Source organism: Anser anser (assembly GCF_964211835.1).
Source record: "Anser anser genome assembly, contig: HAP1_SCAFFOLD_100, whole genome shotgun sequence".
NCBI lineage: Eukaryota > Metazoa > Chordata > Aves > Anseriformes > Anatidae > Anser > Anser anser.
In genome coordinates this window covers 122,150-144,156 of record NW_028153617.1, presented here as the reverse complement: position 1 = coordinate 144,156, position 22,007 = coordinate 122,150, and the positions used below count along the sequence as shown (strand labels likewise).

Below are 22,007 nucleotides of genomic sequence, written 5' to 3'. Positions count from 1 at the left end.
TGGAGCAATTCCAACCTCCCAAGGAGGAATTTCTGTTACAAAACGTGTATGATCGTTTATTGTCAGGACAGGAGAAAACAGTTGTGAAGGAAGCTACTAACAAGCTATTCAACTTTCTGGGAAAGCAGGGCTTGGGAGCATTGAAAAATAAATTACAATACGTAGAAAGAGAAGTCAGGTATTTAAGGCATCTAATGTCTGAGGGAAAACTGAGAATAAATCCAGAGAGGATTCAGGGAATTGTTGAAAACTAAGAAAGAACTAAAAAGTTTTTAAGAGAGATTTCTTTAAGGAATCGGGAGCCACGAAGCCTGAGGGAAAATGGATACTCCCTTGTAAGAAATGGTCCAGCAATTCGTGCCACTAAGGGGTTTTGAAGGGTTAACATTGAGGCCTGGGTTTAGGCGAGAAGAGAACAAAGGGATTTCTTCGGAGAAAAACTGCTGACTTTGCACGAATGTGCAGTAACTTCTGACAGCCGGCCAAGAGACCACTAGATAAGGAGGAAGAATATGAGCCTCCCTGTCCGAGCGGCCCCCGAGAAACTAACAGAGACTGATAAGCAGGCGCACCTGGGAGGACTTCGGATTCGGGAAACCAATTATAATAACCCTGCCTCTTCTAGAAGTAGTAATGAATATGTATTAGCCTAGGAGCATAAAAACCAGCCGCCTTACGTAACAGGTGTGCGTCCTGGTGGAGCAGAGACTCCCGGCGCACCCAGCGCTGTTTGCTTGCCTCTATTCATTTAATAAATTGTAAACTTTGATTGTAATCCTATTTGGGACTCAGTCATTTATAACAATTGGGGGCTCGTCCGGGATGGTCTTGGTTCCTGAATTCTGACTTGATCTAGGAGGGGCGCCCCCACCATTTGGTGGCTCCTGTTCGAGTCAGGTCAGGGCTAATGCCATCTTGAACCTGAATAAGGGCAAGCAAAGATTTAGATTTTTTTATGAGCTCCCTTTGCCGGCTGCAGCACTATATTTTGCCCGTAATTCTGCGCGCGAAGATCCGAACGAAGACGACGGAGTCGTAAGTATTTAAGGCGTATACCGTTCGGTTGGGTGGGATTCGGTTGCCTGTGTGTGTGAGAGTGTGACTGAGACGGAACGTAGTTCCGAAGCGATTGTGGAGGTCTTCTAACCGCGGTTCCAATCTCCCGCGAGGGACTTGGCCGGTGAAGGACCGAAGCGATTCCTATAGGATTCGTGGGTGGGTGATAGGTCCTAAACCCCCTGCAAGACACTCTCACTAAGGCAACCAAGGGCTGTAGGAATTGCCACAGTAAAATTCCTAGATGGGTCAGACAAAATTGAAGACCCGGGACCAGAGAAAAGGGAGCAAATTACCAGACATACCACCAGAAAGTCCATTAGGGATAATGATTAGAAATTGGAACGATAGGGGCCCCAGAAAAGGGAAAAAGTAAATTAAAAATGGTTCAGTATTGTATGACAGAATGGCCAAAGGAGCCTTTAAGACCACATGTCTTTTGGCCCGTTTTCGGATCCTTTGAAGACTGGGTTTGCCAGGCCTTAAATATACATGTTAATTCAAAGGAACCTTTTAGCCAGGAGGAAAGTGATTATGCAGGATTATGGATCAGGATCTCACGTCCTTTTCCAGCCTCAATATTTACACTAAAAGCAGACGAGAAGTTTGACGAAGAAGAGAACAAAAAAATAAAAAATAAAAAAAAAGGAAAAAGAAAAAGATGATGAATGGGAGTCATTGGATAACCTACCACCTCTGTATCCTAACAATCCACCCCCGGCGGTGCATCTTGTAATCCTGTTTTGTTCTTAAGTGTTTTGACTGTGTCAAGGAGGAAGGTGGGAGCATTATCTAAGTAACAGTTTAAAAGTTTGGGTATATTCGCGGTGGTGTTCGGTCAGTTTCCCAAGTATCGGGGGAGAGGGGCTGACTGATTATCAAAGTGGTAGAATGGAGAGTCACTTCTTTGGTGGTTCGGGCCTGAGCCCTGGGAATTTGGTAAGAAGGGGGAGAGCGAATTTATTTAGGCCTCAATACCTTTTTAAACCCCCATCTTGACGGATACACAGGAGTGATTCCTTGTTTTGTGTAGGCTTACTAACAAAGTGCATGAGAAAAACTAGCATTTGGCTTGAAATTCGGTCTTATTGAAATGTAAATTTTGTGGAAAAGGTGGTATTGTTTGTCTAGAAGACCAAAGGCTGAGTGCTTCAGGTGTTTTTCCGAAGTCCTGCGGATTTATGATTGGAATGGGGCTCATTAATAATCTGAAATAGTAAAGTTTGTATGTGGAAAGAAGAGTTTAATCCCAGAGAATTGGGACATTTGGGAAGAAGATTAGGAAAAGATAGTAAAAACCTGCAATAAAAAGGTTTGCGTGGAAATTGAAACAAGGTACAGTAAGTAATATAAATAAATAAAAGGGAATGGGAAATCAAGGAAAAGGGGAAAATCCAAAAAAAAAAAAAAAAAAGACGTCCTAAAAAAAAAAAAAAAAAAAGCCTCCTTGGGTGCATATTGGCACATTGGAAGGATATTGTTAGAAATGGGGGCACAGAAAGCAAGAGGACTTTCACTAAGTATTGCAATCAATGGTGGCCACTATATAAACTAAATGGCCACTTTATGGATCAATCGACTATAACAGTGTCTTGCAATTAATGTTTTTGAGGAGAGAAGGAAAATAGGATGAAATGTTGTATAGTGATATGTTGTTTCAGCATGTTGGAGGGAAAAGGTTTGGAATTAAGTTGGCCCCTGACTGAGCCTTTGGTGTTGGCGTTAGAAAAGTACGGGCTGGAGAAAGATAAAGGAAGCGTTAAAAGGATTGTTGAAGGTGTTAAAGGTTGTGTGGCATGTAGTATTTAACAGAGCTGTTTGAAGTTGAATGAGCAGGGAAGGAGGATGTAGGAATGTTAATAGTTCCGTCTCAGCCCGAGGCTGAGATCTCAAAATCACGGTGTGAGCCCTCTGGGGCAGGGGAACCGTGATGGGTCCGAGAGAGTTGTCGTGGAAACAGAAAAGCAGCTAACTCTTGAAACAACCTGAGTTCCTGTGTGAGCTCAGATTGCCAATGGGACCGCTCAGGGAACTTTCAACGATTGCATTCCCCTGACCGACCCCCTCACTGAGACCCTAATCACCCCGGAAATTATGTAAATACTAAAATCTGGTTAAATTGGCTATTGGGAATTGAGAATCTGTTCCAACAAGGTCCAAAAGAAACCCCTATGGAATTTACGGAATTTTTGAATTTCTGGACCAACTTTGAAATGCAATGAAAAAAAAAAAAATGGACCTGGCTTAAAAAAAAAAAAAAAAAAAAAAGAGAGAGGCAACTGGCTAACCTCTTTCCAGGGCAATCAGCCCCTGATATCAGAAAGAAATTGTCTTAGGCTGCAGGACAAACAACAGTCAGGAATGATGGGGACCTGGGGCATCTACCCTAGCAGGTCCACTAGTTGAAATAAAGCTAGGAAACGAAGACAGAGGCTTGAATTTTTTGTTGGTTATGGGAGCTTCTTTCTCTGTGTTAATTAGGCTGTAAATGTAATAGGAGCAACATATTCAGTGTTAAATAGTTTAAAAGGACGATTAGGAACTAAGACAACTACAATAATTGGAGCCACAGGGAAAGAGGAAGAATGGTCATTCTTACGACCCCTTGATTTGCGTTTTGGGGGTGAGGAACTAACCCATAAATTTTAGTATGTACCAGAATGCCCGATGCCACTCTTTGGACGGGATCTATTAGCCAAATTAGATGCAACAATAACCTTTGAGAATGGAGAATTAATAATGAAGGTACCTGAGTCCAAAGTAGGCCAAATCCTAATGATCAAAGATAAACCCTTTGTTAATATTCCAAGAGAAGTAGAAAATGCAGTTATAGCAACAGTACAGGAAACAGATGTACCAGGGAAGTCGAAACTGGCACAACTGGTAAAGGTGGAATTAAAGGAAGGAGCCAAACCTGTTTGAATCAAACAATATCCACTTAAGATAGAAGCTAGGCACAGGAATGGTGAAAATTATTGACAAATTTCTCAAATATCAGATTCTGGAAGAATGTAAATCGGAATACAATACTCCAATTTTTCCAGTAAAGAAGCCGAATGGCGAGTATAGATTTGTACAAGATCTTAGAGCAATAAATGAAATAACAAAGGATATTCACCCGGTAGTAGCTAATCCTTACACATTGTTAACATCTGTGAAAGGGAAATATAAATGGTTTACCGTGATAGATTTAAAGGATGCCTTCTTTTGCATACCTCTTGATAAAGATAGTAGAAAATTATTTGCCTTCAAATGGGAAAACGTATTGAAGTTTTTGGACCACATATGGTAACAACCGTTTTGGAACAAAGGGGGGGGGGGGCACTGGTTATCACCCAGCTGGATGGTGAAATATCAGGCAATCCTAACTTAACAAGATGACATAACCTTGAAAACGACTAACCTGTTATATCCAGCAGTATTTCTAGGAACCGTTCCAGAAGAAGGACCGTTGGAACACAGTTGTGTGCAAATAATCGAACATACGCCAGCCACAAAGATTTGAAGGATGTACCCCTTGAAAGGTATTCAGTGGGAATACCACACTCCGTGGCACCCACAAAGCTCAGGGAAAGTAGAAAGGATGAATCAAACAATAAAACAACAATTGGCTAATTTAATGATCGAGACACAGCTGCCCTGGACGAAATGCTTACCATTGGCACTTTTAAACATAAGAACTAAACCACACAGTGAGACTGGATTATCATCGTATGAAATGTTATATGGTATGCCTTATTCTCAAGGGATGCCCCTAGGGAACAATGTAGTTGAGGATCATAGTATCCAGAAATACATAATTACCATTGGAAGGAGATTACAGGAGATAAGAGAAATTGGGATGATGACTCAGACACCACCTTTAGGATTTGCTATTCATAAAATACAACCAGGAGACAAGGTCTTAATAAAAACCTGGAGAGAAGAATCATTGAACCCCCGATGGGAGGGACTGTACCTTGTTTTACTTACTACTGAAACAGCTGTGAGAACAGCAAGAAGGGGTTGGACCCACGCATCCAGAATAAAAGGACCAATAACTACCGAAGCCTGGAGGGTTGAGTCCACTCCTGGGGAACTGAAACTGAGACTAAAGAGGAACTGATATCCCAGCAATGAGGTTCTGCATGAATTAAGGGCACTGGATAAAGAGGACAAGGCTGAAGGGAGGAAAGGGAGAAGGCAAGACCGGGGTAGGACCCTCCACTGCGGCGTGTATGGTCTACCGAGGGAGGCAACCCCTATGGGTATTGACCGCCGAGTGAGAGTGCCTCGACCGGACTTCTCCCACACCAAGATCAGTTTGTCCTGAGAAAAATAACATGAGAACCTTTTAAACCCATAATAAAATTGTGATTAGTTTTTCCAGGAGCTGGATCACCCTGAAGGGCTGAATGGTAACACAAGCTCTGAAAGCGGGCCCAACCCCATGACTGAAGGCGCTTCCCACACTCTCAAGATTGGACGGCGAAAAAGGCTTATAATATGACAGGTCGCCAAAGAGAACTGAATTGTGACTGTAAGTGGAAACCCAACGTGGGAGCTTGGAAGCGTGCATATACGAGTACAAACGGGGCAGACATTGTAACAGGACCACTCGGTAACAAGGACACTCTGTATTATCACGCCCCAAAGGGTAAAGATGGATGGGATGGTCATTTTCCAAACGGGACGTGGGCCCTAAAGGGACATTATTGGGTGTGTGGCAAACATGCTTACAAGAGGCTACCTGGAAACTGGTCGGGAATATGCTATGGGGGGTACATAAGACCCTTGTTCTTTTTATTGTCACAAACACAAGGAAATCATTTAGGAATAAGATTATATGATGACCTGAACAGAGTAAAACGATCTATTGATACTTCCTTATCCGGGGATAGTGCCCAAAAATGGGGAAAGGATGAATGGCCTCCTGAAAGAATCATACAGCATTATGGGCCAGCTACCTGGAACCCGAATGAGTTGGTATCAGGAGCCCGAGAACCTATTTATAATTTGAACCGAATAATTAGGTCGCAAGCTATCCTCGAAGTTGTAACCAATTAAACAGCGACGACCTTGGATCTTCTGGCTGATCAATCCACTCAGATGAGGAATGCTATCTTTCAACGTAGAATGGTCTTAGACTATTTACTAGCAGAAGAAGGGGGAGTGTGTGGAAAACTGAACGATTCTAATTGTTGTTTACAAATTGATGATAATGGAAAAGTGGTTAAGCAGATAACAAAAGAAATTAAAAAGCTAGCCCACGTCCCAGTACAAACTTGGAAGGGTATGGATTGGGATTTCTTTTCATGGTTGCCCGGTGGACCATGGGTTAAAAGGATGCTATTTTTATTTTTATGTGGTGTAATGACATTATTGTTTATACCTTGTATGATACCTTGCTTTACGTTGTTGATACGGCGGATAATAAATAGCACCCAGTTTGTGATGACTTTGGGAGAGAAAAGGTGATGTGTCGATAATGATGCTTAAGAAATGGACACCCCGAGAACTGACTGATGAAATCCAACTGCTACTAACAAAAGTTGAAGAAGAGACACGAATTGATGATATTAAAAAAAAAAAAAAAGGGAGGAATTGTAAGGAATAGTCCAGCAATTCGTGCCACTAAGGGGTGTGAAGGGTTAACATCGAGGCCTGGGTTTAGGCGAGAAGAGAACAAAGGGATTTCTTCAGAGAAAAACTGCTGACTTTGCACAGACGTGCAGTAACTTCTGACAGCCGGCCAAGAGACCAGTAGATAAGGAGGAAGAATATGAGCCTCCCTGTCCGAGCGGCCCCCGAGAAACTAACAGAGACTGATAAGCAGGCGCACCTGGGAGGACTTCGGATTCGGGAAACCAATTATAATAACCCTGCCTCTTCTAGAAGTAGTAATGAATATGTATTAGCCTAGGAGCATAAAAACCAGCCGCCTTACGTAACAGGTGTGCGTCCCGGTGGAGCAGAGACTCCCGGCGCACCCAGCGCTGTTTGCTTGCCTCTATTCATTTAATAAATTGTAAACTTTGATTGTAATCCTATTTGGGACCCAGTCATTTATAACAGAGTGCTACCAGCATCTGGGAGAATTTGCCTTGTGCACGAGGACCTTGAATGCTACCGAGGACTTGATGGGAAAATATTCAAGATTTGACATCCCCAGGGCAGATCTCTGGTGGTACTGCGGAGGGAAGATCTTACGGTCCATCCTGCCATCTAACTGGGGAGGCACTTGTGCACTTGTTCAATTAGCTATACCCTTCACCCTGGCATTTGAAAGAGAAACATCACAAATACCCAGAAGAAGTAAAAGAAGCTTAGGAGTATCATTTGATGATAGAGCGTACGTAGATTCTATTGGGGTGCCTAGAGGAGTTCCTGATGTAAAGCCAGGAATCAAATTGCTGCAGGGTTTGAGTCACTGTTCTGGTGGGTAACAATTAATAAAAATGTGGATTGGATTAATTATATCTATTATAATCAGCAGAGATTCATAAACTATACAAGAGATGCGATAAGGGGAATCGCTGAACAACTAGATGCCACCAGCAAAATGGCTTGGGAAAACAGAATAGCATTAGGTATGATGCTTGCGGAGAAAGGTGGTGTGTGCGTGATGCTGGGCAGCCGTTGTTGTACTTTTATCCCTAACAATGCTGCCCCGGATGGCACAGGAACTAGAGCATTGCAAGGGCTTACCACCCTTGCCAGTGAATTGGCAGAAAACTCAGGAGCAGACCCTTCCATCACAGGATGGTTGGAATCTTGGTTTGGTAAATGGAAAGGGATGGTAGTGTCCGTATTTACGTCCTTGATTGTCGTAGCAGGAGTTTTGACAGCCGTTGGTTGTTGCATTATCCCCTGTGTAAGGGGACTTGTCCAACGGTTAATTGAAACTGCACTTTCGAAACAAATGACCGTGGATCCACCACCCTGCTCAGATAAGATAATGATATTAGAGGAAATGGAAAGCAAAGAAAGTGAAGAAGAGGAAGACATCTACCAAATTACACCTTAGAGAAAAAAATTTTGCAAAAATCAACAAATTATAAAAAGAGAAAAGGGGGGAGTTGTGGGAATAGAAATGTTGTTTTTGCAGTGTTACATGGTACAGAAGGAAGGAATGGGGTATTGAGATGTGCTTACAGTGATAAGAAAGCTCAGCAGGTGACCTCCTAAAATGCAGACACCCAGCCTCCTTAGAGCGATCAGGTGGAAATCGCTGTGTTAAGTCAAGGCAGACAAGGGGAGAAAACATTGCCATCCCAAAAACAGGCTGGCAACTGAAGGCCAGGCATTGTCTGGGAAGCATCAGACAGATTGTGAGCCTGGATTGCCCACTCAGTGGGGAAACTGGGGAGGGTCCCGGCACCAAACAGTATGTAAACTGGGTTTGGGGACCAGGAGGCGCGCTCCTGCTCGTGGGGCGCCCGCCACTGCGATCGCGAATAAATTCCTGCTTCGCTGAGCTCCTCGCCTGAGCCCAAGTTGTTGGCTACGGAGCGTTTCTCACACCCCCAAGCCATTAAGGATCCTCCCTGGGACCCCCCCAACCCCCCCCCCAGGATATTAACCCTAACCCTAATTACACCCCTAATTAAGCCTCCCAACCCAAGCCTTTGGGTAGACCTGAGCTCCCTTTGGGAGCCTTTACTCAACCCCACACGCAACAGGACTCTGCGCCTTCTTTCTGAACAACCCCGACCCTAACCCTAATTACGCTCCTAATTAAGCCTCCCAACCCAAGCCTTTGGGTAGACCTGACCTCCCTTTGGGAGCCTTTACACAGCCCCACACACAACAGGACTCTGCGCCTCCTCTCTCCAAACAACCCCGACCCTAACCCTAATTACGCCCCTAATGAAGCCTCCCAGCAGCAGCCTTTGGGTAGACCTGCTGTCCCTTTCTCCTCCCCCCCCGAACCACATCTCCCAGCACCCCCCGGCGGGCCGTTCCCTCCCAGCTCCCCCCGTTTCCACCCCGTTTCGTCGCCCTGACGCCATCTCCCCGCGCCATGAAGCCTCCCCCCCGGCCCCGCCTGGTCCCGGCCCGCTTCGCCGAGGCCCCGGCGGGGAGGCCCCGGGCCGCGGCCTGGTCGCTGCGGGAGAAGCGATCGCTGCTGGCGGCGCTGCGGGCCCAGGCCGCCCTCGGCCTCCCGGAGCTCCAGGCCCGGCCGCTGCGGGAGAGCCTCCCCCGGCGGAGCGAGGCCGAGGTGGGCCCGGGGGGGGGCTTAATGGCCCGGGGGGGGCTTAATGGCCCGGGGGGGGTCCTTAATATGCTTGGGGGGGTCTCAGGGAGGGTCCTTAATGGCTTTGGGGGGGGGGGTCCTTAATATGCCCGGAGGGGGTCCTTAATTTATTGGGGGGGGGGTGGTGTTGGGAGGGGTCCCGGGGAGGGTCCTTAATGGCTTGGGGGGGGGTCCCTTAATATGCCCGTGGGGGGGGGGGTGGTCCTTAATAACACGGGGGGGTCCTTGGGGGGGGGTTGGAAGGGGTCCTGGGTCCCCAATTCCTCGGGGAGGGGGCTTGGGGGGGGTCCCCGGGGGGTCCCGGGTCCCTGCGTACCCCAAGGTACATGGGGGGGGCAATGGGGGGGGTACAATGGGATGGGGGGGGGTCTGGGGGTGCACCGGGGGGAAATGGGGGGGTACATGGGGATGGGGGGGGTGCACGGGGGGGGGCTGGGGGTACACGGGGGGGGGCAACGGGGGGTTTTGGGGTGGCAATGGGGGGGGGGCATATCAGTGGGTCCTACGGGGTCGGGGTGGGTGGCAGCTCCCGGGGGCTGGAACTACGGGATATTTTTGGGGGGGGGCTATGGGGTATTTGAGGGGGGGTCCCTAATTCCCGTGCCCCCCCCCCCGGCAAAGATCCTCGGCCTGGTGTCGCGGCTGCGGGGCCGGGCGGCGCGCGAGGCCGTGGGCACCCAGCACCGCGCCTGCCTGGAGGAGCAGCGGCGCTGCCGCGCCCGGCCCCCATCGAGGTGAGGACCCCCCGCCCCAGGGGGGGGGACACGATTTTTTGGGTGGGGGGGGGACACGGGGGGGTCATATTTGTGGGTTTTCGCCTCCCCCCCCCTCCAGGTGTGGCTGGAGCTGGCACAGATGCTGGCGGAGGGCGTGGAGGAGGCGGCGGTGGCATTTTCGCAGGTGGGGGGGGGTAAAAAATGGGGGGGGGTAAAAGTGGGGGGGGTGGGGGTAAATGGGGGGGTGGGGGTAGATTGGGGGAGGTCGGGGGTAAATTGGGGGGGTTCAGGGGTAAGTTGGGGGGGTTCAGGGGTAAATTGGGGGTTTCAAATTAGGGGGGTGAGGGTAAAATGGGGGGGTTAAATGGGGGCTGGGGGTAAACTGGGGGGGGGGACCGGGGGTAAAATGGGGGGGTGGGGTAAAGTGGGGGGGTTGGGTGTAAAATGAGGGGGGGGGTTAAATGGGGGAGCCCAAATTGGGGGGGGTGGGACAAGGGGGGTGAGGGTAAAGTGGGGGGGGGGGTTGGGGATAAAGTGGGGGGGGGTAAAATGGGGGGGGTGGGGGTAAAATGGGGGGGTAAAATGGGGGGCTGGGGGTAAAATGGGGGGGGTTGGGGGTAAAGGGGGAGTAAATTGGGGGGGTTGGGGGAAAATTTGGGGGGTTGGGGGTAAAACGGGGGGGTTAAACGGGGGGGTTGGGGTTAAAGGGGGTTAAAATGGGGGGGGCTGGGGTTAAAATGGGGGGGCTGGGGGTAAAGTGGGGGGGTGGGGGTAAAGTGGGGGGGGTTAAATTGGGGGATAAAATGGGGTTAAAAGGGAGGGTCCTTAATGGCTTGGGGAGGGGGAGTCTTAGTAATCTGGGGGGGGGGGGGGGGCCTTAACATCGCCAGATGGTCTCCGAGGAAGGTAACTCCTCTGGGGTCTCCTTAAACAGGGGCTGAGCTGCTGGGGGCACGGCTGGATTTGGGGTCCCACAGGTGTGACTGTCTGGGAGACCCTCAGCCTCATTCCCCCTCCCCATAACAACCCAGTGGTGAAATTGGGTGCTGGGGATTTTTCGTTATCTCACTTTGTTGAGGTCCTGCCTCGTGTCAACACACTGGTGGTGAGTGGAAACCCCTTGAGACCCAACCCCTTCCCGGCCCTCTCCTTCCCACACCTGCTCCTCCTATTTTGGGTGTGGGTCAATGGTATTTTTGTAGGGTTTGCAGCTGGGGGCAGGTAGGGAGGTGGAGACCAAACGTGTTTTCCCAGTGGCTGCTGTGGAGGAGCATCAGCGACGGGTTTTACCCTTCACCCTTAGCCTTTTCAACCCCCCTTCCCCATTTCCTATTTTCATAAATTACCAAGTTGCAGCAAAAAAAAATAAAATTGCTTGAAAGCACATTAAGGACATTTCTGCCGGCATGGCAAAGCTGCCCAGGGTGTGGAAAGGGTTTTTGCAGTCTCCTTTCTTTCATCACTTCCCGCAGCGGGACGCAACCTTGTGCTGAATCCCAAGGAGATAAAATGAGTCCTAGCCCAGAGACATTTCTGCTTTACGAGGTCCCCTCTGTGCTTTATTGTATTCCTTGAAATGAAAGCCAGTTTCTTTTCTTTGCGTGGAGTTAGTCCCTTCTGCCTCTGCTCCTTGCACCTCACCTCCGTCCCCCCTGCCTGTCTCCCTCTCTATCCCCCAGCCGCAGTCCCTGCCCCGACCCTCTGGGTGCTGCAGGGACAGAAGGAATATTTCTTTGGAGACGCTGTCACGCTGGTGTGCACCACTCCCCCCAGCATCACTGGGAAGCTGACGTACCAAATTTTTGGCGAGGCTGGCTGGGCAGTTTCAGGATTTAGCTCGACGAATAACTACACGTTTGAGTTCGTCCTCTCCCGAATGCAACACAGGGGGCCGTATTTCTGCAGCTATTCCCTCAAGCAAGGTCGGAAGCAGCTCATATCCCCAACCAGCGAAAAACTGGTGATCAAGATTGGAGGTGAGCTGTGTGATTTCTTTATCTTTCTCTCTGCTTTCTCCCTCCTCTCTGAGAACTATTCAGATGCCCAAACGTGGGTGTCAGCTATCGCCCCGCAATGTGACAACTCACCTGGAAATCAGGATTGGTGGGCTTTGTGGTTTAACCCAGCCCATCGCCAAAATCAGTAGGATTTCTGGGTGGAGGATTTATCTTTCTGGGACCAGCATGGTCTGGAAGGTGGCTGCCACTGGCGCTCTTCTCATGTCGTGGCAGGAAGCCTACAATCCCAAGCTTTGCTGCATGCAGTGGGAAGGCAAACAACTGGAGATCCGTTTGTGCTGTCCTTATTGCTACGTCTCCATTTATTCCTCCCCTTTTCTCAGACCACCTTCCCCAGCCCCTGCTGATGGTGGAGTCCCCGCTGGGAGAGGTGATGGCAGGAGATCTCCTGAGCATCATCTGTAAGGCCCCTGGAGACGCCACTGTACGGAGGTTTCACTTCTACAGGGATGGCCAAGAGGTCCTCCCTACGACAGAAGGCTCTGAGGACAATGCAGCAGATCACGGGGGCAATTTAAGGACTTCCATGGTCCTCCAGCTCCCACGTGCTGGTCCCCAACAGAGTGGAAACTTTACCTGCAAGTATGAGGAAAAAAAGCCTGAGAGGTGGATCCCGTCCTTCACAAGCCAAGCCGTGTCTATCAGTATAAATGCCCAAAAGAAAGGTGAGCTGGCCATCCATCCACCCACCTAACAATCTGTCAGTCCATCCACCACCAACCCATCCATCCATCCACCCATCCATCCATCCAGTAACCAGCCCATTAAACCATCCCTCTCTCCATCTGTCCATCCGTCTGTCCCTCCCTCTCTCCATTTTTTCCTGAAACGATTCCATTCCAGTCCCTGTACGTTCCTCTCCAAACTAGCTGATTTTTGCACCGGGCAGCTGCTCTATCTATCCGATCACCATCCTTCTGTCCATGACTCAGCCCACCCAGTCTTGCACCCACCTCTCCCTCCCTCTCAGCCCTTCCACCACCCCAACCACCCCAAACAAGTATCGAGCATCCCTCTGTCCACCTTTATGGCTCAGCAGCCTCTCCTTGGCCTCCCGAGCCATTGTTCCCAAATTTCTCAGTGCCTCCTGCAGAGCCAAGCAAGCGGGGAAAGTCTTTGGGTGTTCAGCACTCAGGACCTGAGCAGAATGCCTGGAGACGGAGGGGTGGGGAAAGGGAAAGAGAGATGGTGGCGGAACGATGCTCACAGCCTTCCCTCCGTCAGCACGCATGAACTGTGTCTACATCTCCTAACCTGTCCCACCCTCTTGCAGGGAAGAGCTGCTTCCTTCTTCTACGGCTCCTGGTTGTGGGCGGCTGCTTCCTCACCATCAACAGCCTCATCCTCCTCTTCTTCTGGGCCCGGGGGAGAACCAAAGGTACACCCTGAGCTGAGGGGGGAATCGCCCCACCTTTGGGCTCCCCACCACCCACCTCGCTCCTTCCCGCAGACGCCTCGTTCCTGTCTGGAGCCAGCCCTGCCGGGATCTCCCAGCTGCACGCCAGATCCCCACACACCCTTCAGGAGGAGAATAAGTATGAGGAACACTAATGAGAGGAAGATGCTGTGGGCGATTCCACCCCCTAAAGACCGCTCCCTGCTGAAGACGCATCCCAAAAGACTGGTGTGCAGCCAAACAGGTGCTCACCTGTGGGAAAACAAAGCAAGAAACGGTTCCTGGGAGGATGAAAGAAGTAGAAAGGGGTCGTTTCACGTGGTAGAGGGGAGGGAGGAGACATGGACGTTGTCGGGAAGGGTGATTGTGAAAGAGAAAATGAAGAAAGACCAGAAATAAAAATGGAAATTGTGAGGAAAAAGAAAGGAGTGAGAAAGGGTGAGAAATGAAATGGAGAGACAAACAGTGTGAGTGAAAAATGAAAGCATGGACAGAGGCTGAGACAGAGTGAGAGAGGGATGGGGAAGAAAAGGGATGCCAGAAGCATCGAGGAGGGCACGACGGTGGGAAGAGCAGGTTGGAGAGGTGAAGGAGAAGAAAAAAGGTGGAAGGAGAGCCCCCAAATCAGAACAAGCCCTTGTGCGGGTCATTAACTGGATGGCCACCGCTGTCACCTCGCCTGGTTGTCCCGGTGTGTTAGGGATGTTAGGGCATCCAGGGAGGGGTGGGAGAGCCGCTGCAGGTGGGGTGGGTGGCTGGGGGCTCTGGTGTTTGGGCTTTTGGAGGGGAATGTCCCATAGCCCATATACGTGGGAGCTGTGGGGCTGCAACAGGAGGATGCTGGAAATGCAGAGACTGGGAACGTGTGAAAATGTGGAGGTGGCATTTGAGCCCCTGGGGGTGGCGTACAGGGAACTGGGGGGATATTGGGGTGGGACGTTAAGGAGTGAGTGGTGGATATTTGGGGCATGTGCGGGGCTATGGGATATGGCATGCCACCAGCACTGGATATGAGGGGAATGCAGGGATGTGGGGAAGCTGCGTGATCAATACGGGAACCTGAGCTGATGGGGGCGCGCTGGGAAATCTGGCTATGGATGGCACTAAGGACAGGGGGCTTTGGGGATACGGCAGGCTGCTGGGGAGGGATATGGGGGCAGGAAGGAGATGGCGACCCTGCCGATGGGATACAGAGCGACTTTGGGGCAGTATGAGGCTGTGAGATATGAGGATAGCGGAACCGCTCTCTCCTGTCCTCCGCGGCCTTATCTCCACCTCGCAGCCTTCCTTCCCCTCCAGCCTCTTTCTGCCATGCCCTCAGCCCCCGGCAGCCAGCAGTGGATGAGAAAGAATCGATAGAGGGGAGGGAGCGTGCTGCCGGGCCATGAGGTCCCAACGCTGCTCCGTGACACCGGGAGGGCTGCGAGGTCACAATACCTCTCGGTGATGCAGTGCTGGGCCGTGACATCCCGACACCCCATTGTGACGCTGGGCCAGCCCACAGGCACTGCTCCGCACCGGTCCTGACAGCAGCAGTAGCTGCAGCTGCAGCGGCGGTGGTGGAAGCATGGTGCGAGTGTGGGGAGCCACGGCCCCTGCCTGCGTCCTCTTCCTCCTGCTGGTGGCCCTGTGTGCCCGGGGTGCCCAGGCTGCGCCATGGCGACCACCGGGAGCAGGTGGGTGGGCAGGGCCGGGGCCAACACCAAACCCTGGGCGGCATGGTGCTGCGCGGCACGCGTATGGATGGAGGGGACGGGGACGGGATGGCAGCAGGGCCGGGCGGGCACCGCGGGCAGGGGGCAGGCAGGAGGCAGAAGCCCCGCAGGGTGGCACGGTGGGGCCGTGGCTGCTGCGGGGTTGTTTCCTGCCGGGGGGGCCGGGAGCGGCGCTGGGGCCGAGAAGCCCGGGTCTGAGCCCCTGTGGGGCTGAGGCCGCTGGCCCCTCTTGGGAAATTTCCACCTGCATCTTTGTCCCGTGACATTGCCTCAGCCCCCTCAGTCACTGCAGGGTGCTGGGGAAGAGGGAGAGCACAGCATGCCATGGCAACGTCTCTCATCTCTGCTTGATTTTAGATGATGACGGTGTTGCTTCTCCATATCCAGCTTCTCAGCTGGATCATGGTTTGGAGCCTCAGGAGGATCCCCGAGGTACGTTGCGAGTGTGCTTCCTTGAAGGAAGATGGCTAATGGGCTGTAATAGTTTATTCGGGGTCTTCCAAGCGCGTTTGTGCCGTGAGGGGGCTTGCACAAATGAGCCCTGAATATTTCTTCACTTGGAGAGATGCCACCCCTGCCCCTCTCCACAGAGAGGGAAGAACCCAGGCTTTTCTTCCTGTTTGGGCCATGTCATTACCTGAGCCCCAGCCAGTGCCTCCCGGTCACTGAGGAAGAGGCAGGCCCCAAGAGGCAATGGAAGCTCCCCTTACCTGTGTCTGATCCCACTTGTGCCCACAGGCAGTACTGGTCAAGTGCCTCCATGGAATCCTGCTCCTGAGCCTGCCAGTATGGGTCCCACAGGTGGTAAGTTGTCCGTGTTCATTTCCTTGCTGTTTGTTAAGGGTTTGTTGAGCTAGCTCAGCAAGGGTTCAGCTGCTCACTGGCCAGGGGGCTTCTCCATGACAAACATGGATGATCATTTTTCCCGGGGTCTGCACGCTCCCCCTGCAGTGGGGTCTTCCTTTGTGTCCAGCAGAGATCTTCCCGTAAGAAACACCTGAGGGGCCACATCTTTGGCGGCGTGGTCCCTGCGGGGTGTTGCGCACAGCCTGGAGAGAGGATTTGGGAAGAGGCCAAGAGGGAGCCTCCAGCTCAGCAGGCCCCTTTGCGGCTTTGGAAATCCTGGCTCGTGTCTGGGTCCCACATCCTTGCCTGAGCCCCCTCCAGTCGCTGCAGGTCACTAAGGAAGAGGTAGATCACACCATGCACGGGGAATGTTTCTCTTCTGTGCTTGATTGCAGCAGTTCTCGTAGGCTCTGGCTACTCGACACCTCAGCCTGATGTGGACCACGAGCCTCAGGTTAATCTGCCAGGTAAGTCAGCGGAAGGCAGGAGCATCTAGGTGCTGCAGAGCCAGCAGGCACCTTGCGCTTGAGTTGAGACCTGGGGTGGGCACGGGGAGGGCCCTTCTCCGGGCAGCTCCACGCACGCTTAGTTTGTACCAGCACGGTGCCACTGCAGGCACCCAGCAACTGTTTGCAAGATGCTCTGGAGTGGCAGGGAGAGACGAGTGCCGTGGAGCAGTCCCCTCTTTGAACCGCATTCTCTGTCACTCTGGTCAGAAGGAGTATGTTGGCGTAGTTCACAGGAGGGACTCCACTTGTGTTTACAGATGGGACCGAAGGCGAAGGTGATCCAGGCTCCCAGATGGGTTCCAGGACTGAAGCTCTGGGAGATGGCCTGGGTAAGTTGTGGCTTTTGACTTCCTTTGAGAGCTGCCAGCTCAAAGCCCAAACGTCAGCCAGGCATCTCTGCAGGTGGGAGGGTATAGACCGGCACGTGTGTGTGCCCTGTCAAGGCACGAGCCCTGGTATGCTCTCCTACTGAGCTATTGATGTAGATGGCGCTGGGACAGAAACTTCTCACGGGGCTTTGGTTGCAGAAGTGTCCCCAGGGAGGGCTTTGCCAGATCCTCGGCTGCTTCCTGCGCTGGAGCCCAGCTGGTATCCCAGGGGTGGGAAGTCATTTCACTGACTTCACAAACTAAGCCCTGGTCCTCCAAATTGCACTGGTGCCAAAGTTAACTTCCTACTTTCTGTTCAGGTCCTCTAAGAGCAAAGGACAATGCTGAAATAAGAAAATCTTCCCCAACATCCCCTGACATCATAGAGGATCTCATAAAGGAGTTAGACGAGGCAGCACGTGGTGGGTATATTTCACTCTGTCCGCCATAAGACTTGGGAAGCTGAGGTTCTAAATCCATGTGTGGACACACCGTAACCTGCACAGCAGGAAGGGATGGATCAGAGCGGAGACACTCAATTTCACACCTGGCAGGCACTGGTGAGCGCCAGAGAAGGCCGAGAGCCTCTGCTGCCGCTTGTGGGTCACGCCGTGTCCCAGGGGCAGCTGCTAGCCCAGCACTACCATAAGTGGTCCGAGCTGTTCCGTGCAAACATTGGTATCCAGCCAGCAGCAAAGGGCTTCTGCTGAACTTGTGTTCAGCTCCCGCACAGCGCTGCTTGCAGCTGGGCGAGTTCAAGGCAGGAGGCACAGCCCAAGCAGTCCTTGCTGTCTCATTTGCCGGGAGACACATGTCACTGCAGGGGAAAAGCACCCTTGGCGCTTACCTCAGTTTCAGCTGATTTAGCTGTCCAATTCTAGTTGGGTTTCAAATGACTTGGCTGTGCTTCTCCTCTTGTTTGGGGACTGTGGGCTCTTCCCTGATGCCCACGACTGTGCCCACAACATGGTTCAAGAGCTTGCGGCTCAGCCTGATGTGTGTGACTCTTGCCCTTCCCATGGGATGGAGTCAGCATGATGGGATGGACATGCTTCTCAGAAGGGCTGTTCCTGCCTCTGAACTGGATGCAGCTTTTTTCTGTCCTCTTTGAAGGCACAAATTGAGCAACATCTTGCAGTGTGCCAAAAATGCACTATGTGCGATGTGAACAAGAAGATCTCCTGCAATCTCCTGGTCTCGCAGCAGGCCAGATTTTGCTGTCTGTGCTGGTAGACTGCCAGGAGTCGAACACTTAGATTTTTCTTTGTGAATGACATGTTGTTTGGAGTAGTGAGTACCTCCCCCAGAAGCCCAGGCCGTAGCTTCTAAACTTTAGGGATGTCTTTTGAGAAGCACTACCTTTCAAAGATACCGTCCTCGAAAGGAGGAGCGGTTCCTTAGGGTCACACTGTCCTGCTTTCTTTCTAAAGGGCTGGTTAGAGAGACTGTGCCGAAGAAGGTGCTTTGGCGAGGAAGCGGTCGCACGCTGCCGCTCCCTGGCAAAAGAACAGAGCCAGTGAAGTCAACTGCCCCACCAGGTAAAGGCTGTTTCTTGGTCATCCGCTGTCACCAACCAGAACCAGCATGCGTGTGCAGGTTCTTGCCCTGGTACCCGCTCTTGCAGCTCATGTCAGCAGCCAAACCCAAGAGTGTCAGTAGGCAGCAAGTGTTGCAGAGGAAGGCAGGAGTGGCTCCCTGAGGATGGCTGTCTTCCCCGGGCTGTGACAGCATGTGAGAGCAGTGCAGCGGAGAGACGCTCACAAAGCTCTGTGGCTGTGGCTAGAGAGGGGTCACCTCCCAGCGCACCCAGTTCCCAGGGATTTTGGAACCTTGCTCTTGGGGGAACGAGGCCATGAGAAGCCCATTGAGCAGACGATGGGAAACGGGACCCCTCCTGTGAGCTGAGGCCCAGAGTGATGCCCTGACTCAGTGCAAACAGGGCACTGCCATAGAGCTACTGATGTAGGTGTCGATGTGACAGAAACTTCTCACGGGGCTTTGGTTGCAGAAGTGTCCCCAGGGAGGGCTTTGCCAGACCCTCGGCTGCTTCCTGCGCTGGAGCCCAGCTGGTATCCCAGGGGTGGGAAGTCATTTCACTGACTTCACAAACTAAGCCCTGGTTCTCCAAATTGCACTGGTGCCAAAGTTAACTTCCTACTTTCTCTTCAGGTCCTCTAAGAGCAAAGGACAATGCTGAAATAAGAAAATCTTCCCCAACATCCCCTGACATCATAGAGGAGATCATAAAGGAGTTAGACGAGGCAGCACCTGGTGGGTATATTTCACTCTGTCCGCCATAAGACTTGGGAAGCTGAGGTTCTAAATCCATGTGTGGACACACCGTAACCTGCACAGCAGGAAGGGATGGATCAGAGCGGAGACACTCAATTTCACACCTGGCAGGCACTGGTGAGCCTCAGAGAAGGCCGAGAGCCTCTGCTGCCGCTTGTGGGTCACGCCGTGTCCCAGGGGCAGCTGCTAGCCCAACACTACCATAAGTGGTCCGAGCTGTTCCGTGCAAACATTGGTATCCAGCCAGCAGCAACTGGTGTGTGCTTGCAGCTGTGCCCAGAATATGGTTCAAGGAGGAGCAGTTCCTTGTAGTCATACTGTCCTGCTTTCTTTCTAAAGAGCTGGTTAGAGAGACTGTGCCGAAGGAGGTGCTTTGGCGAGGAAGCGGTCGCACGCTGCTGCTCCCTGGCAAAATTACAGGGGCAACACAGGCAACTGCCCCACCAGGTAAAGGCTGTTTCTTGGTCATCCGCTGTCACCAACCAGAACCAGCATGCGTGTGCAGGTTCTTGCCCTGGTACCCGCTCTTGCAGCTCATGTCAGCAGCCAAACCCAAGAGTGTCAGTAGGCAGCAAGTGTTGCAGAGGAAGGCAGGAGTGGCTCCCTGAGGATGGCTGTCTTCCCCGGGCTGTGACAGCATGTGAGAGCAGTGCAGCGGAGAGACGCTCACAAAGCTCTGTGGCTGTGGCTAGAGAGGGGTCACCTCCCAGCGCACCCAGTTCCCAGGGATTTTGGAACCTTGCTCTTGGGGGAACGAGGCCGTCAGAAGCCCACTGAGCAGACGATGGGAAACGGGACCCCTCCTGTGAGCTGAGGCCCAGAGTGATGCCCTGACCCAGTGCAGATGGGGCACTGCCTCACTGGCACTCCTGGGCTCCCGAATTTTGTTCAGTTTTGTCCCTAAGGCTCCGAGTGTGCCTCGAGCAGCGAAGGTGGGCAAGCGCCTAAGACCTTTTAGAACTCCAAAGAGCTGGGGGAGCAAACCTGAGACACTGGGCCCTCAGCATTATGGCAGGGGAAACAAAGGATGGAGGGAAAACAAAGCTGAGAGGCAAAAGGGAGGCTCCAGAGTGCCTTGAGTTGCAGTGCCTTTGGCAGATTCCCCAGCTTCTGCTGAACCTCAGGAAGCATTGCGGCCTGAGGATTTTCACTTGCTCAAAGATGCTAACCAAATGAAACAGAACACTTCCTGGCAATGTCAGACCTCCGGTGAGATTACCAGTAGTGCGCAGGACACAGCAATGTCCACAATTGTTCTTGCAGGCGTGGATGGGGAGAACAATGCAAACACTGCGAAGCGCCAATATTTCCTAAGTTCCTGGATAGCAGGCACTGTGGCATTCTCGGCTCCCCTCCTGTTTTTGATAGTTGTGTGCTGCGTGCGTGCTTATCCGGCGTTGGAGGCATAAAAACCAGTGAGTTGTTGTTCCCCCGCTCCCTCTCCTCCTCTCCCCCTCCCAAATTCGTTACCGTATCTTTGTCAACATTATTATGTGGCTGCTGCCAGCCAGGAAGCAGTTGTCGTTAGCGTATTGTGAAGTGAGCAGTTAGTTTTTGACCAGACTCTTCTGAAATTTCTGCTGTCCAGTGCTTTAGGTGGCCTCTAATTCCTGGGCATTCTGTTCTGGAGCCCATTTTTCTGTTGCTGGTCTTAGCGAAGCTTGGCCCTTCCGCAGCAAGAGCAGAGCCAGGGACAGCCGTAGGCAAAGCGAGGTCAGGAAGAGAAATGCAGGAGCTGAGAGAGGGTGCCATCGGAGAGAGAAGCGCAGCAGTGCCAGTTCCCCCCCAGCACAAGGCACCCTGTTCTGGGATGCCCTGAATTGCAGGTGTCCGCCTCAGCCAAGGTGTGCCAGCTACTGGGAGCATGGGGATGAGCCCTGCCAGCTGCGGGCATTGCCTTGGAGAGGGGCAGTCGGTGTGTCACAGCCGCACCTGAGCGCTGCCAGCGTGCGTGTCCTCAGCACACACAGAGCTTGTGTGTTTAATTACACATCCCAAAGAGCGGATGGGCAGCACCTCCCCGAACAGGGAGCCGAGGCCGTCACCTTGTTGGGCCAGGGCCAGGGCCGGGCAGGGAGCTGAGTACTGGTCCTTGCAAGGCGCTCTGAAAAAGGGCAGCCGGTGGCTGTTGGGACCCGGTCGTGCTGAGCCCGGCTGTGGACCCCTGTCTCTGCGGGGGCCAGGTCTTCTTGCTGGGACAGCACGTGCAGAGCAGGCAGGTCAGGATGGCTGGCGAGGCGCTGGGGAGGAGACAAGCTGGGGCAGGATGTGGAGGGGAGCAGAGTCCCAGCCGAGGGCACAGGGCACCCTGTTTTCTGCACAGAGCACTGTGTGCCCACAGCTCACGCACAGCCGGGTGCCTGCACCCTGCTGCCTCGCACCCGCCTGGCACCGCAGCCGCAGCACGGCCTCAGCAAGTTCCTGTCTCCGCAGGCGCCTCGCCGCAGCCCAGGCAGCCCAGACTGACACCCGCAGCCGCTCCGTGAGCCCCTACAGGCAGCCTGACCACCGTGGTACGCCTGAGAGCCAGGCCCGACGCCAGCAGCCACCATCAGTGCCTGGAAGAGCGGCCCGCCTGCCACCAGCCCGGCCTCCACGGCCCCCAAGCCCGGCAGCGGATCAGTGGAAGGTGCACGACCGGCCCAGCAGCCCCCAGTCCTCGTGGACACAGACATCACCTCCACGGCCCCCTCCACCCTCTTCCAAGGGCTGGGGCAGGCCCCCCCGGGGTGCAGCCTTGGCCACACTTCCAATAAACATTGAATAATACAGCACAGCAGTCCGGGTCTTATGTACAGCGACACCCAGGAACCCACAGCAGGACTTTGTGACTGATCGACAAGTAACCCTGAGGG

At 52.5% G+C, this 22,007-nt stretch overlaps 2 protein-coding genes and 1 long non-coding RNA gene across 3 annotated transcripts in view; 2 read left to right on the top strand and 1 right to left on the bottom strand.

Annotated features, from left to right (window-relative positions):
• Positions 1-8,897, bottom strand: part of LOC310891811 — a 294,710-nt gene extending 285,813 nt beyond the window's left edge. Inside the window, exon 1 of the long non-coding RNA XR_014577734.1 lies at positions 721-8,897. This is a non-coding gene — a long non-coding RNA (uncharacterized lncRNA). The remainder of the gene's footprint in view (positions 1-720) is intronic.
• Positions 8,898-9,058: 161 nt separating this feature from the next.
• LOC310891801 (uncharacterized protein) lies at positions 9,059-11,452 on the top strand (the record flags this gene model as incomplete). The annotated part of the gene is made up of 4 exons (XM_083854024.1): positions 9,059-9,256; positions 10,127-10,192; positions 10,943-11,113; positions 11,211-11,452. The coding sequence occupies 4 exons, from the start codon at positions 9,059-9,061 to the stop codon at positions 11,385-11,387; spliced, it is 612 nt and encodes a 203-aa protein (XP_083710150.1). The 3' UTR covers positions 11,388-11,452.
• Positions 11,453-15,500: 4,048 nt separating this feature from the next.
• LOC310891802 (uncharacterized protein) overlaps positions 15,501-22,007 on the top strand; it is a 50,521-nt gene continuing 44,014 nt past the window's right edge. Inside the window, exons 1-8 of the mRNA XM_083854025.1 lie at positions 15,501-15,569; positions 15,876-15,941; positions 16,379-16,450; positions 16,750-16,821; positions 17,181-17,282; positions 18,291-18,398; positions 19,030-19,131; positions 19,492-19,599. Of these exons, the coding sequence (XP_083710151.1) occupies positions 15,926-15,941; positions 16,379-16,450; positions 16,750-16,821; positions 17,181-17,282; positions 18,291-18,398; positions 19,030-19,131; positions 19,492-19,599 (580 nt within the window). The 5' untranslated portion in view covers positions 15,501-15,569; positions 15,876-15,925. The remainder of the gene's footprint in view (positions 15,570-15,875; positions 15,942-16,378; positions 16,451-16,749; positions 16,822-17,180; positions 17,283-18,290; positions 18,399-19,029; positions 19,132-19,491; positions 19,600-22,007) is intronic.